Genomic DNA, 13,265 nt, shown 5'->3' with positions numbered 1-13,265 from the left:
CAGCTACATTGAAGGAATGGCGATATAGTTCCAAGTCAGGATGATGTGTGGCTTGGAGCGGAACTTGCAGGTAGTGGAGTTCCCATGCATCTGCTGCCCTTGTCTTTCTAGGTGGTAGAGGTCGGGGATTTGGAAGAAGCTGTCGGAGGAGCCTTGGTGAATTGCTGCAGTAGTGCATCTTGTAGGTGGTGATGGAAGCATTCCAGTTCAGCACAGGCTCAACAGACCAAAAAGCCTCCTTCTGGACTGTACAATCATTCTCTGATTCTCTGAAGACATCAGCCCCACCATGGTTGGATCCACAAGTGTGAAAATCAAGTTGGCCACCATTCCCACACTAGAGCACAAGGCTCAAAGCCTTGTGTGCAAAGCCCCATGCAACATTGTGCCAGACTCTTCCATGTTGCATGACAGTAACTGCAGGCTCTCTGGCAGGCCTGCCAATGCAGTTGGCATTTCTGTGTTCAGATCCAGCCTTTATCTGTAAGATGCCCCATCTGACAGCTCTGTAGCAGAATTCGTGTGCAACTTCACTAGTCAGCAAGCTGCTACTTGTGCTACCCTTTCCACCTACCTGAGCTGGAGGCAGCTCATCCCTGCTAATTCAAAACATGCATACCCTGCCTCAAAGCTACCCTCTAAATACATGCTGTGTCAGAATCTGAACTGGTGGTTACAAGTATGAGATTGTTACGATCCCCATAAAGACCAACAACTTTTAACAAAAGATTCAAATTCCCAGTGACTGACTCAAAAGACCACAAACCAAGATTTCACTTTTTAAGACTTTTACTGTAATGAACACCCTAAAAGCAATATCAACAAAATATTACTTAGTAGGCAACTAATACGCTAAACTACAGAAAAAATACCCCCTTAACTTCCCAACAGGACCAAAACCCCATGCTGTATATGTACATTACACCTACTCTCCGCAGAATTGTAGTCTTTACAGGAACCAGTCCAAAGTTACTCTCAGCTTTCAACAGGCTCGCTTCTTGTAACATCCAGTGTCCATCAAAAATCATTTCCCTCAGTCTTCTGAGAATCTTCAAACCTTGCTTCCAGAAGCAAGGATCACTCTGGTGATTCCATCTCCTGCCCACTCCAGAGCAATTCATCAGAGTCAGCATGATTTTATGAAGAGTAAATCGTGTTTGACTAATTTGCTAGAGTTCTTTGAAGATGTGACAAGCAAAGTGGACAATGGGGATCTTGTAGATGTAGTATATCTGGACTTCCAGAAGGCCTTTGATAAGGTGCCGCACAAAAGATTAATACACAAGATAAGATCACACGGAGTTAGGGGTAATATATTAGCTTGGATAGAGGATTAGCAAACCAACAAAAAGCAGAGAGTCAGGATAAATGGGTCTTTTTCTGGCTGGCAAACTGTAACTAGTGGGGTGCCACAGGGTTCGGTCCTTGGGCTCCAACTATTTACAATCTATATTGATGGCTTGGATTCAGGGATAGAAGATACTATAGCTAAATTTGCAGATGACAGCAAAGTAAATGGGAAAGTAAGTTGCAATGAAGAAATAAGAAATTTACAAATGGATATGGACAAGTTAGGTGAATGGGCCAAAATTTGGCAGATGGAGTTTAACGTGGATAAGTGTGAGGTTATCCATTTTGGTTAGAAGAATAAAAAGGCGACTTATTACTTAAATGGAGAGAAAATTCAGAATGCTTCAGTGCAGAGGGATCTGGGTGTCCTCGTGCATGAATCGCTGAAAGCTAGTATGCAGGTACAGCAGGTAATAAAGAAGGCAAATGGAATTTGGGCATTTATTGCTAAAGGAATAGAGTATAAAAATAAGAAAGTGTTGTTGCAACTGTACAAGGCATTGGTGAGACTGCACCTGGAGTACTGTGCACAGTTTTGGTCCCCTTACTTGAGGAAGGACGTAGTTGCACTGGAGGTGGTTCAAAGGAGGTTCACTAGATTGATTCCAGAGATGCGGGGCTTGTCTGATGAGGAGATATTGAGCAGATATACTCGCTAGAGTTTAGAAGAATGAGAGGAGATCTAATTGAAGTATATTATATGTTAAAAGGGATAGACAAAGTAGACGTGAAGCGGATATTTCCCCTTGTGGGGCATTCTAGAGGGAGAGGCCATAGTTTTAGGCTAAGGGGTGGTAGATTTAAATCAGAGATGAGGAGGAATTACTTTTCTCAAAGGGCCGTCTGTGAATCTGTGGAATTCACTACCTCAAAGTGCAGTAGATGCCTGGACGCTGAATAAATTTAAGGAGATAGGCAGATTTTTAATTAGTAATGGGTTGAAAGGTTATGGGGAGAGGGCGGGAAATTGGAGTTGTGGCCGAAATGAGATCAGCCATGATCGTAATGAATGGTGGGGCAGGCTCGAGGGGCTGAATTGCCTACTCCTGCTCCTAGTTCTTATGTTCTTATGTTAACCTTCGATTGGTCCCATCTCTTTGACCAGACAATGTGTTTCCACATGCAATCTGCTTGCAGCAGTTGCAAGTTCCCTGTCTCTCTCTCTCCAGCATTCTCCCTCTCTGTGTCCAGGATTTCTGAGTTAATAAGTCTGCAATAGAGAGAACAGCTGCCTCTCCCATTGTGTTCAAGTGTTAAATATGCCACTTGGGTTTCAATAGGACTTGACCTGGGCTCTGATACCCATGGTAACCAGGATACATCAGCTTATCACCAGGCAGAATGAGTTGGAGGTCACATGCTCAATTTGAATAAAAAGAGACATATAAAAAAAATGTTTTTTATAACCATTTATATCCATTCTCTCTCCCCTTGTCCAGTCCCTTCCCACCTACATCTATGATTCCTCTGACACCCTACATCATATCAATAATTTCCAGTTCCCTGGCCCCAACCGCCTCCTCTTCACCATGGACGTCCAATCCTTCTACACCTCCATCCCCCACCCGGATGGTCTGTTGGCTCTCCGCTTCTTCCTCGAACAGAGGCCTGAACAATCCTCATCCACCACTACTCTCCTCTGTCTGGCTGAACTTGTTCTCACACTGAACAATTTCTCCTTAAACTCCTCTCACTTCCTCCAAATAAAAGGTGAGGCTATGGGTACCCGCATGGGCCCCAGTTATGCCTGTCTCTTTATGGGGTATGTGGAACATTCCTTGTTCCAGTCCTGCTCCGGCCCCCTCCCACAACTCTTTCTCCGGTACATCGATGATTACTTCGGTGCTGCTTCATGCTCTCGTCTGGACCTGGAAAAATTGATTAATTTTGCTTCCAATTTCCACCCCTCCATCATTTTCACATGGTCCATCACTGACACTTCCTTTCCCTTCCTTGACCTCTCTATCTCAATTTCTGGTGATAGACTGTCCACCAATATCCATTACAAGCCTACTGACTCCCACAACTACCTCAACTACAGCTCCTCACACCCGGCTTCCTGTAAGGACTCCATCCCGTTCTCTCAGTTCCTTTGACTCCGTCACATCTGTTCTGATGATGCCACTTTCAAAAACAGTTCCTCTGACATGTCTTCCTTCTTCCTTAACCGAGGTTTTCCACCCACGGTGGTTGATAGGGCCCTCAACCGTGTCCGGCCCATCTCCCGCGCATCCGCACTCACACCTTCCTCTCCCTCCCAGAAACATGATAGGGTCCCCCTTGTCCTCACTTATCACCCCACCAGCCTCCGCATTCGAAGGATCATCCTCCACCATTTCCACCAACTCCAGCATGATGCCACTACCAAACACATCTTCCCTTCACCCCCCTGGCGGCATTCTGCAGGGATCGTTCCCTCTGGGACACCCTGGTCCACTCCTCCATCACCCCATACACCTCAAACCCCTCCCACGGCACCTTCCCATGCAACTGCAGAAGGTGCAACACCTGCCCCTTTACTTCCCCTCTCCTCACCGTCCAAGGGCCCAAACACTCCTTTCAAGTGAAGCAGCATTTCACTTGCACTTCCCTCAATTTAGTCTACTGCATTCGTTGCTCCCAATGCAGTTTCCTCTACATTGGAGAGACCAAACGCAGACTGGGTGACCGCTTTGCAGAACACCTTCGGTCTGTCCGCAAGCATGACCCCCCTGTCGCTTGCCATTTCAACACTCCTGCCCACCTGTCTGTCCTTGGCCTGCTGCATTGTCCCAGTGAAGCTCAACGCAAACTGGAGGAACAGCACCTCATCTTCTGACTAGGCACTTTACAGCCTTCTGGAGTGAATATTGAGTTCAACAATTTTAGATCATGAACTCGCTCCTCCATCCCCACCACCTTTCCGATCCACCCCTTTTTTTTCCCAATAATTTATATAGATTTTTCTTTTCCCACCTATTTCCATTATTTTTAAATGTATTTCCATCCATTGTTTTATCTCTACCTTTTAGCCCATTTCGATTCCTTCGCCCCACCCCACCCCCAACTAGGGCTATCTGTACTTTGCTTGTCCTGCTTTCCACCCTTAATTAGCACATTCCTTAGATAATATCACCACCTTCAACACCTCTTTGTCCTTTTGTCTATGACATCTTTTGGCTATCTCCACCTATCACTGGCCCTCTATCCAGCTCTGCCCTCCCCCCCAACTTAAACCAGCTTATATTTTACCTCTTTTCTATTTTTCCTTAGTTCTGTTGAAGAGTCATATGGACTCGAAACGTTAACTGCATTCCTCTCCGCAGATGCTGCCAGACCTGCTGTGCTTTTCCAGGTATTTTTATTTTTGCTTTGGATTTCCAGCATCCGCAGTTTTTTGCTTTTATAAAAATCTTGCATTCATAACAGATCGAGTGGCAGTGTTTCTTCATCATCAGCCCCTTCTTCCCCTTCCACTTCATGTTCTTGCCCAACTGCCTGACCAGGTTAAAGTTCTTGGGTATCTGAGAGGAGTAAGGCACAACAGTAGTGTGCTGAGGGGGGTGGGGAAGCAAAAGATGCATGTTTAGGTTATTTTCAGCTTGTAGATCAGAAGAGATTGTGGGTGACATGGAATGTGAGAAAGAGGATTAGGTATAAGAGATGAAAGTGTGTCAGTGGGTGTAGTACAATCCATTTGGATGATGTGTTTTCCAAGCTGTGAGATGATGACTGTGAGACTTGCAGCAGCACTAAGTGTGAAAGGGTGAAGTGAAGGTATGAGTTATGGTTGATAAGAGATTGTTGGTAGGCGAATGAAGGTGGGGTGGTGAATTAAGCAATGAAACTAATGGTTCAGTTGTAAGGGTATGGCATTTGAAGATGCATTCATTAACTTTGACCATATGTGTGAGTTTACTGAACTTCTGGTGGCAATGCATCCAGGTCCTTGGGCTACATTACTGGCATTGACTATGATGACTATCAGCTCCCACTGCTTTGAGGTGTCTGTCTGGATGGCCTCCTGGTACTTTCCAGAGCCAGAACTTTTCTCCCCATGTCCACATCTTGCATGAAGCCCTCCAGTACTACATCAGAAAAACCTAGTTCTCTGCCTTATTGTGCCATATTTCAGTGTTCTCCTTCTCAGACGCTCTATTCAGTCACCTACAGCACCTGCTGAAGCCTCCCCTTAAAGTAGTAGAGGTGCTAGCTTCACATGAACCTTGGCCCCCTACTGAGGCACACATCCACTGAACAGATCATTTAGTGCTGGCTGTACTACTGATTACTTGTGTCATTACCAATTACCAATTGACATTACCAATGTCAAAGAATGCTGCTCCTTTTTTGACAGCTCAGTGCTGCCCGGCACTGGAAATATCAAGGAACAATGAAAAATTGTTATTATATTCACTTTGATAGAGGGCAACCAAGACTGCCACCCACTACAGAACAATATTGTTAATGAAACAATCTAAATCCCTCAATTACCATGTATGTCTGCCCCATATTTACAAGCCAAAAACTACATACATTTATATTGTGAATTGTGTCATACACAGTTGTTAGAGAAACTATTACTTCATACACGATCCAAACATATGAAATTGATGGGCAGGAAAAGACCAACTGGGTCCATTAAGCCTACTCCACACACCATGATGTCTAGAACATCATGACTAGACATTTCTCTAACCTTTTCCCACCCTGCATTCCTCATCTCCTGGGAGAGGCAAAAACAAACCAGGAAAAAACCCAGTGTCAATAAGTTAAAAAATAAGCAGGAACAATCCTCTCAGGCGATAAAAACTTGTCCAGGAGATCACTTGGGGCAAGTACTAAGTGTTTTGTATAAAAGAACTTACCTCCTATATGATGCCATCTCTGGTCCAATCAAAAACTGATACAACTTCTTAAAGTCATACACAGAGTCAGCACCCAACACACCAGCTGGTTCCAGAGACATTCTGCTCAATGGGAAAAGAATAACTGCCTAATATCCAGTCTATTCTTGCCCTTGTGTAGTTAAAACTCATGTCTCTGTCCTCCCCATTCTGTTAATTAGCTACCCAGCTAATTATTTTAAAGACTTTAATCATGATGTCTAAAAGCTTTCACTGCTCTAAAGTAAATAGGTTCTTAGTCCTAGCTGAGTAGATGAGTTGCTTTAAGCAAGGAAACATTCTTGTAGCTCCCCTCTGGACATTTTCCACCATGTGGAGGAACCAAAATTGGCTGTAATACTCCATGTGTGATCTGACCAGCAACCTACATACTGTCAAAAAGGTCTCCTTTGAATTATACTGAATGCTTTTATTAATATAATCCAATATCCTGTTACATTTAGCTATAAATTCACTGCAAATTTAGTCATGAACCTGCAGTGATCTGTGCACACCAACAACCTTTTTCTCTCATGCCCTCATTTGACAAATGTTCCTTGTGAATGATGTATGCATTTTGTGTTGGCCCTACCAACATGAACTACACTAGATCTCTCCAAGTTAAATAACAATTTGCCATTGTGCGGCCCACTCCCCGAGCACATCAAAATCTTTCTACATTGGAATTTCTACATTTGACCTGTGCTGTCCTAATCCTTGCACAGGTTTTGGTGTCATCTGCAAACTTACTGATCATGTCCACACCTTCACTGTCTGGGTCATTAACAAAGTAGTAACTGTTTAGGGTTAATCCCTGGGGGACATTACTTGGAATGAGTTTCCATATTTGTTAACTACAACATTTTGATTGCCAGATTGGAATGACATTTCAAATTCAGCATATCAGATTCTTACTGATGCTACAAGATTGTATTTTGTGCATTAACTAGCATAAATTACCAAAATGGTTTCTGAAAGTTCTGAAATACCTACCTGTTCAATGGCATACTCCTTTCCGGCTACTTCTGCCACCTTGGCAATGGCCTCTACGTGGTCTTGAAGATTCATGTCTAAACACCGTGCAAATGTTAGGTTAGCCTTAGGCTTTACTGTTATTTGGATTTGCTCTGATATCATATCCCAGTGTCTGTTTCGCATGCCAGGATTCCGCAGTGCTTGAATCAGTGGGATATTTGGCTTAAATTCCTCAACCATTGATCGGATTTTTATTGCAACATCAGCAAGGCCTGTATAAGCAGTAAATGAATGTTAGGCTGAAAGGGTTACAATGATTGGTCGATTTCTGAATCTTAGGGGTAAGCCCAGAATGAGAAAGAGTCAGAAAATCCATAAGCTAGCATGGTTTACATTGTCACTTATTGAAAGTTAACATACTTCCCCTGAAAGGCAAGATAAATGATATCCCATTTAGCCACTCATCAAAATGATTACTCACAATGCCCAACATTCTTATCTTTGAAATGTATTTCCTGTGTATATTCAGTAATTTGAGTGTACATTCAGTAATTCTGGTGTATATTACATAGAATTACATAAAAACTACAATGCAGAAACAGACCATTTGGCCCAACTAGTCTGTGCTCGTGTTTATACTCCACAAAAGTCTCCTTCCATTCCATCTACCTCATCCCAGCCTTTCAGCATATCTTTCTATTCCTTCTTCTCTCATGTATTTATTTTGAAAGCATCTGTGCTATTTTTCTATTTGTTCATGGGACATGAGTATTGCTGGCAAGGCCAGCATTTGTTGCCCATCCCTAACTGCCCTTGGCAAGGTGGTGCTGAGTCACCTTCTTGAGTCGCAGAATTCTATGTGATGTAGATTCACCCACAATGTAGTTAGGGAGGGAGTTACAGAATTTTGACTCAGTGATGGTGAAAGAATGGCAATACAGTTCCAAGTCCAGATGATATGATATGTGACTTTGAGGGGAACTTTCAGGTGGTGATGTTCCCTTGCGTCTGCTGCCCTTGTTCTTCTAGGTAGTAGAGGTCATGGATTTGGAAGGTGTTTTTGAAGGAGCCTTGGTGGGTTGCTGCAGTGCATCATGTAGATGGTACACAGTGCTACCACAATGTGCCGTTGGTGGAGGGAATGAATGCTTAAAGTGGTGGTTGGGGGTGCCAATCAAGTGGGCTGCTTTGTTCTGGATCGTGTCAAGCTTCTTGAGATTTGTGGGAGCTGTACTCATCCAGATGAGTGAGGAGTATTCCATCACACTTCTGACTTGTGCCTTTTGATGATGGATAGGCTTTGGGGAGACAGGAGGTGAGCTACTGGCCACGCAATTCCCAGCCTTTGACCTGCTCTTGTAGCCGCCGTATTTATTTGGCTAGTCCAGTTAAATTTTTGGTCAATGGTAACCCCCAGGATGTGATGGTGTTAATTATATAAATTAAGTGTATACAGGTGGGGGGACACAAATTGGATAATTACTTGCACATATATAAAGGGAAACTTCCTTCCACAACCAGTGGGTGCTGGGGTGCATTGTACTCCCCAGGAATGACATTTTGGTTTAATTAGTTAAGTTTCCTTTGATGTTTTTGTTTTCGTTATGTGCCCCACCAGGGGCTGTCACCCCCATTTATTTATTTATTTTATTTATTTTTGGTTTTATTATTAACAGAGAATATAAAGAGAGACTTTCCTTTTAAGGGGCTGTCACTTTGTTAATTTGCCATTTTGTTTTATTGTTGTATCCAAAAGAGTATAAGAGACACTGCTGATTGATGTGGTGGCTTTGTGGGTTAAAGCACCTGTCTAGTCAACAGGAGATCCAGGGCAAAAATAATAATACCTGGAAAAACACAGCAGGTCTGACAGCATCTGCGGAGAGGAACACAGTTAACGTTTCGAGTCCATATGACTCTTCAACAGAACTAAGGAAAAATAGAAAAGAGGTGAAATATAAGCTGGTTTAAGGGGGGGTGGGACAGTTAGAGCTGGATAGAGGGCCAGTGATAGGTGGAGATAGCCAAAAGATGTCATAGACAAAAGGACAAAGAGTTGTTAAAGGTGGTGATATTATCTAAGGAATGTGCTAATAGTGACATTAAGGGTAGAAAGCAGGACGAACAAGGTACAGATAGCCCTAGTGGGGGTGGGGAGAAGGGTCAAAATAGGCTAAAAGGTAGAGATAAAACAATGGATGGAAATACTTTTAAAATTAATGGAAATAGGTGAGAAAAGAAAAATCTATATAAATTATTGGAAAAAAGGGGGATCGGAAAGGGGGTGGGGATGGAGGAGAGAGTTCATGATCTAAAATTGTTGAACTCAATATTCAGTCAGGCTGTAAGGTGCCTAGTCGGAAGATGAGGTGCTGTTCCTCCAGTTTGCGTTGAGCTTCACTGGAACAATGCAGCAGGCCAAGGACAGACATGTGGGCATGAGAGCAGGGTGGAGTGTTGAAATGGCAAGCGACAGGGAGGTCTGGGTCATGCTTGCGGACAGACCGAAGGTGTTCCGCAAAGCGGTCACCCAGTCTGTGTTTGGTCTCTCCAATGTAGAGGAAATCGCATTGGGAGCAACGAATGCAGTAGACTAAATTGAGGGAAGTGCAAGTGAAATGCTGCTTCACTTGAAAGGAGTGTTTGGGCCCTTGGACGGTGAGGAGAGGGGAAGTAAAGGGGCAGGTGTTGCACCTTCTGTGGTTGCATGGGAAGGTGCTGTGGGAGGGGGTTGAGGTGTAGGAGGTGATGGAGGAGTGGACCAGGGTGTCCCAGAGATCCAGGGATCCAATTCAGTGGTGACTCTACCTATTTCTTCAATCTGTGATTTCATTAATTAATTAGGTTAGTTTGCTCAAAAGAGTATGAAGAGACACTTGGCCCTGGTAACATTAAGGGGCTTCTAATTAGTTTATTAGTTAATTTATTTTTAGTTTGCTCAAAAAGAGTACAAAGAGACACTGCTGATTGATGCGGTTGTTTTGTGGGTGAAAGCACCTGTCTAATTAACAGGAGATCCTGAGCTCCAAATCTCAGTGGTGATTCTACCTGTTTCTTCAATCCATGATTTTGCCCTTTTAAGGGCCTTTCAATTAGTTAATTAGTTTATATTTGTTCTTCCGGTTTACAAAAAGAGAGTATAAAGAAAAATTTAACAGTACAAGCAGAGGGCAGTTGAAGGGGTCGTTTGATTCAAGTGCCTACCCCTCTTCTGTGGTTATCTCTGCACCCAGTGTCCTCGGAGAGGGAGCTCGCGGTGTCCACCAGTTGAGGCCTTCTGTGACTGGTGGGTGCTGCAGGGGCTAGAGTGCATCATTTTCCCCCAGAATATTATTTTAATTGAAGTAATTTCCTTTAAAGCTTTTATTTTTGTTACAGTGCCCTTTTAAGTGACTGTTAATCAGTTAATTTGTTTAATTTATTGGTATACTCAAAAAAGTATAACTTAATGGGTCCAGGCAGCAGGTGATTGAAGATTTAATTTTACCATTACTGAATCCCCCACCATCTGTTAAAGTTCTTACAGCCAGTTAGGAAAGGAGGAGACTAAAGTCAATCTTTACTCAGTTTAGATTTATTCACAAAGTGACACATGACACAGGTTTAGGTCCTAACTCTACAACCCACCATTAGTGTCAAATAGTGTCTCTTTCTACTCTTTTCAATATGGCAATTAAACAAATAAATTAATTTTTAAAATTATGGTGAAAGTATGGACATAATACTCCAATGTACACTGTACAGTATGCTCTTAATTCAAAGTATGTGTAGATCAGATAAGGGTAGGATTTCATTTAGCTGCGATGCCTTTGTTGGCTGAATAGTCTAGTGACCTGAGCAAGTGGTAGGAGGAACAGCGATGGCCTAGCACAGAACGGACCTGAGCAGCAGCAGGAGGTTGAGCGGTGACAGTATATTGATTAGGCAAATTCAAAACTAACAAAAAAAGTCAAGGATTGACATCAAAGGACAGCAGGTTGGTAATTGGTTGGTGAGAATTGTTGTCAGGTGTTGGGTACAATTCGGTAGGTCTGAAGAAATTTTCGTAGTCATACATAGGTTAACTGTAAGTCTTTATTGACTCTTAGATCTATTTACAAATATACGGTAAAGGGTACAAGCTAGGAACTGTCTCCATGGCTCTGACCAAGAATTCTTTTCTCAGTTTCTGGAATGTCACACCATGTTATGCCTGGAGAGCTACTAATAGACTGACATCATGCCTGAGGTTGTTCAGACCAATTTCAAAGGGAACTATGGGGACGTCGTTTACATTTGATAAGTCAACCTTGCTAATGGAGTCTAAGATAAAAGCAAAAAACTGCGGATGCTGGAAATCCAAAACAAAAATAAAAATACCTGGAAAAACTCAGCACGTCTGGCAGCATCTGCGGAGAGGAACACAGTTAACGTTTCGAGTCCGTATGACTCTTCAACAGAACTAAGGAAAAATAGAAAAGAGGTGAAATATAAGCTGGTTTAAGGGGCGGGGGGGACAGTTAGAGTTGGATACAGGGCCAGTTCTTCTTATCATGTCCACGGACAGTCTATACATGGCCCAGCCAGAACTGGACACATTTTTGCGCCTTGTTGAATTCAGCAAGATCTGCAACAGTGCACGGTTCCTCTAGCGATAGACATTGCAGGAGATGTTGCACAGTCTGTGGCTCAGTTCCACATTCACAAGTTGTCGGGTAGGTTGTATATCCCCATTTGCTTAGTGACACCTTTGAACGGCCTACACCAGTCCTAAGTCTATTAAGGCACTTCCAGGTTGCCCAGTTGCAATTAGCTCCTGGGGGAAGGCTTTCATCCGGTAGAATTTCCAATTCTGGGGGTTGTTCGAGACTGGCGAGCCGGTCTTTCCACAAGGCGATGTGGGCTTCAGATGGGGTTGATTATAATGGAACAACGCTGTTCTTGAAGCTCTTCTTTGACTTTAGGCGGCTGGGTGTAGGTGTATGGCCATGTAGAGGGTGCCTCTCATCTGATGTTTGATGGAGTCGATCTTTCTTGCTGGCTACCGTTCTTCTTATATCAGGGGGAGCGATACCCGCCAGGATATATAGGCTGTTGGTGTTTGTTGGTTTTAAACAAAAGAGGACCAGTGATAGGTGGGGATAGCCAAAAGATGTCATAGACAAAAGGGCAAAGAGGTGTTGAAGGTGGTGATATTATCTAAGGAATGTGCTAATTAAGGGTAGAAAGCAGGACAAGCAAGGTACAGGTAGATCGAGTGGGGGTGGGGTGGGGGGACGGACATGTGAGCATGACAGCAGGGTGGAGTGTTAAAATGGCAAGCGACAGGGAGGTCATGCTTGCGGACAGACTGAAGCTGTTCTGCAAAGCGGTCACCCAGTCTGCATTTGGTCTATCCCTCCAATGTAGAGACCAAACTGCTCTCATGCCCACATGTCCGTCCTTGGCCTGCTGCATTGTTCCAGTGAAGCTCAATGCAAACTGGAGGAACAGCATCTCATCTTCTGACTAGGCACTTCACAGCCTTCTGGACTGAATATTGAGTTCAACAATTTTAGATCATGAACTCTCTCCTCCATCCCCACCCCCTTTCCGATCCCCCCTTTTTTCTCCAATATTTTATATATATTTTTCTTTTCCCACCTATTTCCATTATTTTTAAATGTATTTCCATCCATTGTTTTATCTCTACCTTTTAGCCTATTTCGATCCCTTCCCTTCACCACACCCCACCCCCACTCGATCTATCTGTACCTTGCTTGTCCTGCTATCTACCCTTAATTAGCACATGCCTTAGATAATATCACCACCTTCAACAGCTCTTTGTCCTTTTGTCTATGACATCTTTTGACTATCTCCACCTATCACTGGTCCTCTTTTGTTTAAAACCAACAAACACCAACAGCCTATATATCCTGGCGGGTATCGCTCCCCCTGATATGAGAAGAACGGTAGCTAGCAAGAAAGAGCGACTCCATCAAACATCAGGTGAGAGGCACCCTCTACATGGTCATACACCTACACCCAGCCGCCTAAAGTCAAAGAAGAGCTTCATGAACAGTATTGTTCCATTACAATCAACCCCATCTGAAGCCC

General features: G+C 43.5%; 1 protein-coding gene across 1 annotated transcript in view; it reads right to left on the bottom strand.

Annotated features, from left to right (window-relative positions):
• Positions 1 to 13,265, bottom strand: part of dnah1 (dynein, axonemal, heavy chain 1) — a 532,475-nt gene that overhangs the window by 354,397 nt on the left and 164,813 nt on the right. Inside the window, 1 exon segment of the mRNA XM_078543835.1 lies at positions 7,209 to 7,462. Within this exon segment, the coding sequence (XP_078399961.1) occupies positions 7,209 to 7,462 (254 nt within the window).

This window comes from Cetorhinus maximus, chromosome 6 (genome assembly GCF_964194155.1).
Source record: "Cetorhinus maximus chromosome 6, sCetMax3.hap1.1, whole genome shotgun sequence".
NCBI lineage: Eukaryota > Metazoa > Chordata > Chondrichthyes > Lamniformes > Cetorhinidae > Cetorhinus > Cetorhinus maximus.
Note: the sequence above shows the minus strand (reverse complement) of the source record. Positions and strands in the feature narration are given on the sequence as shown.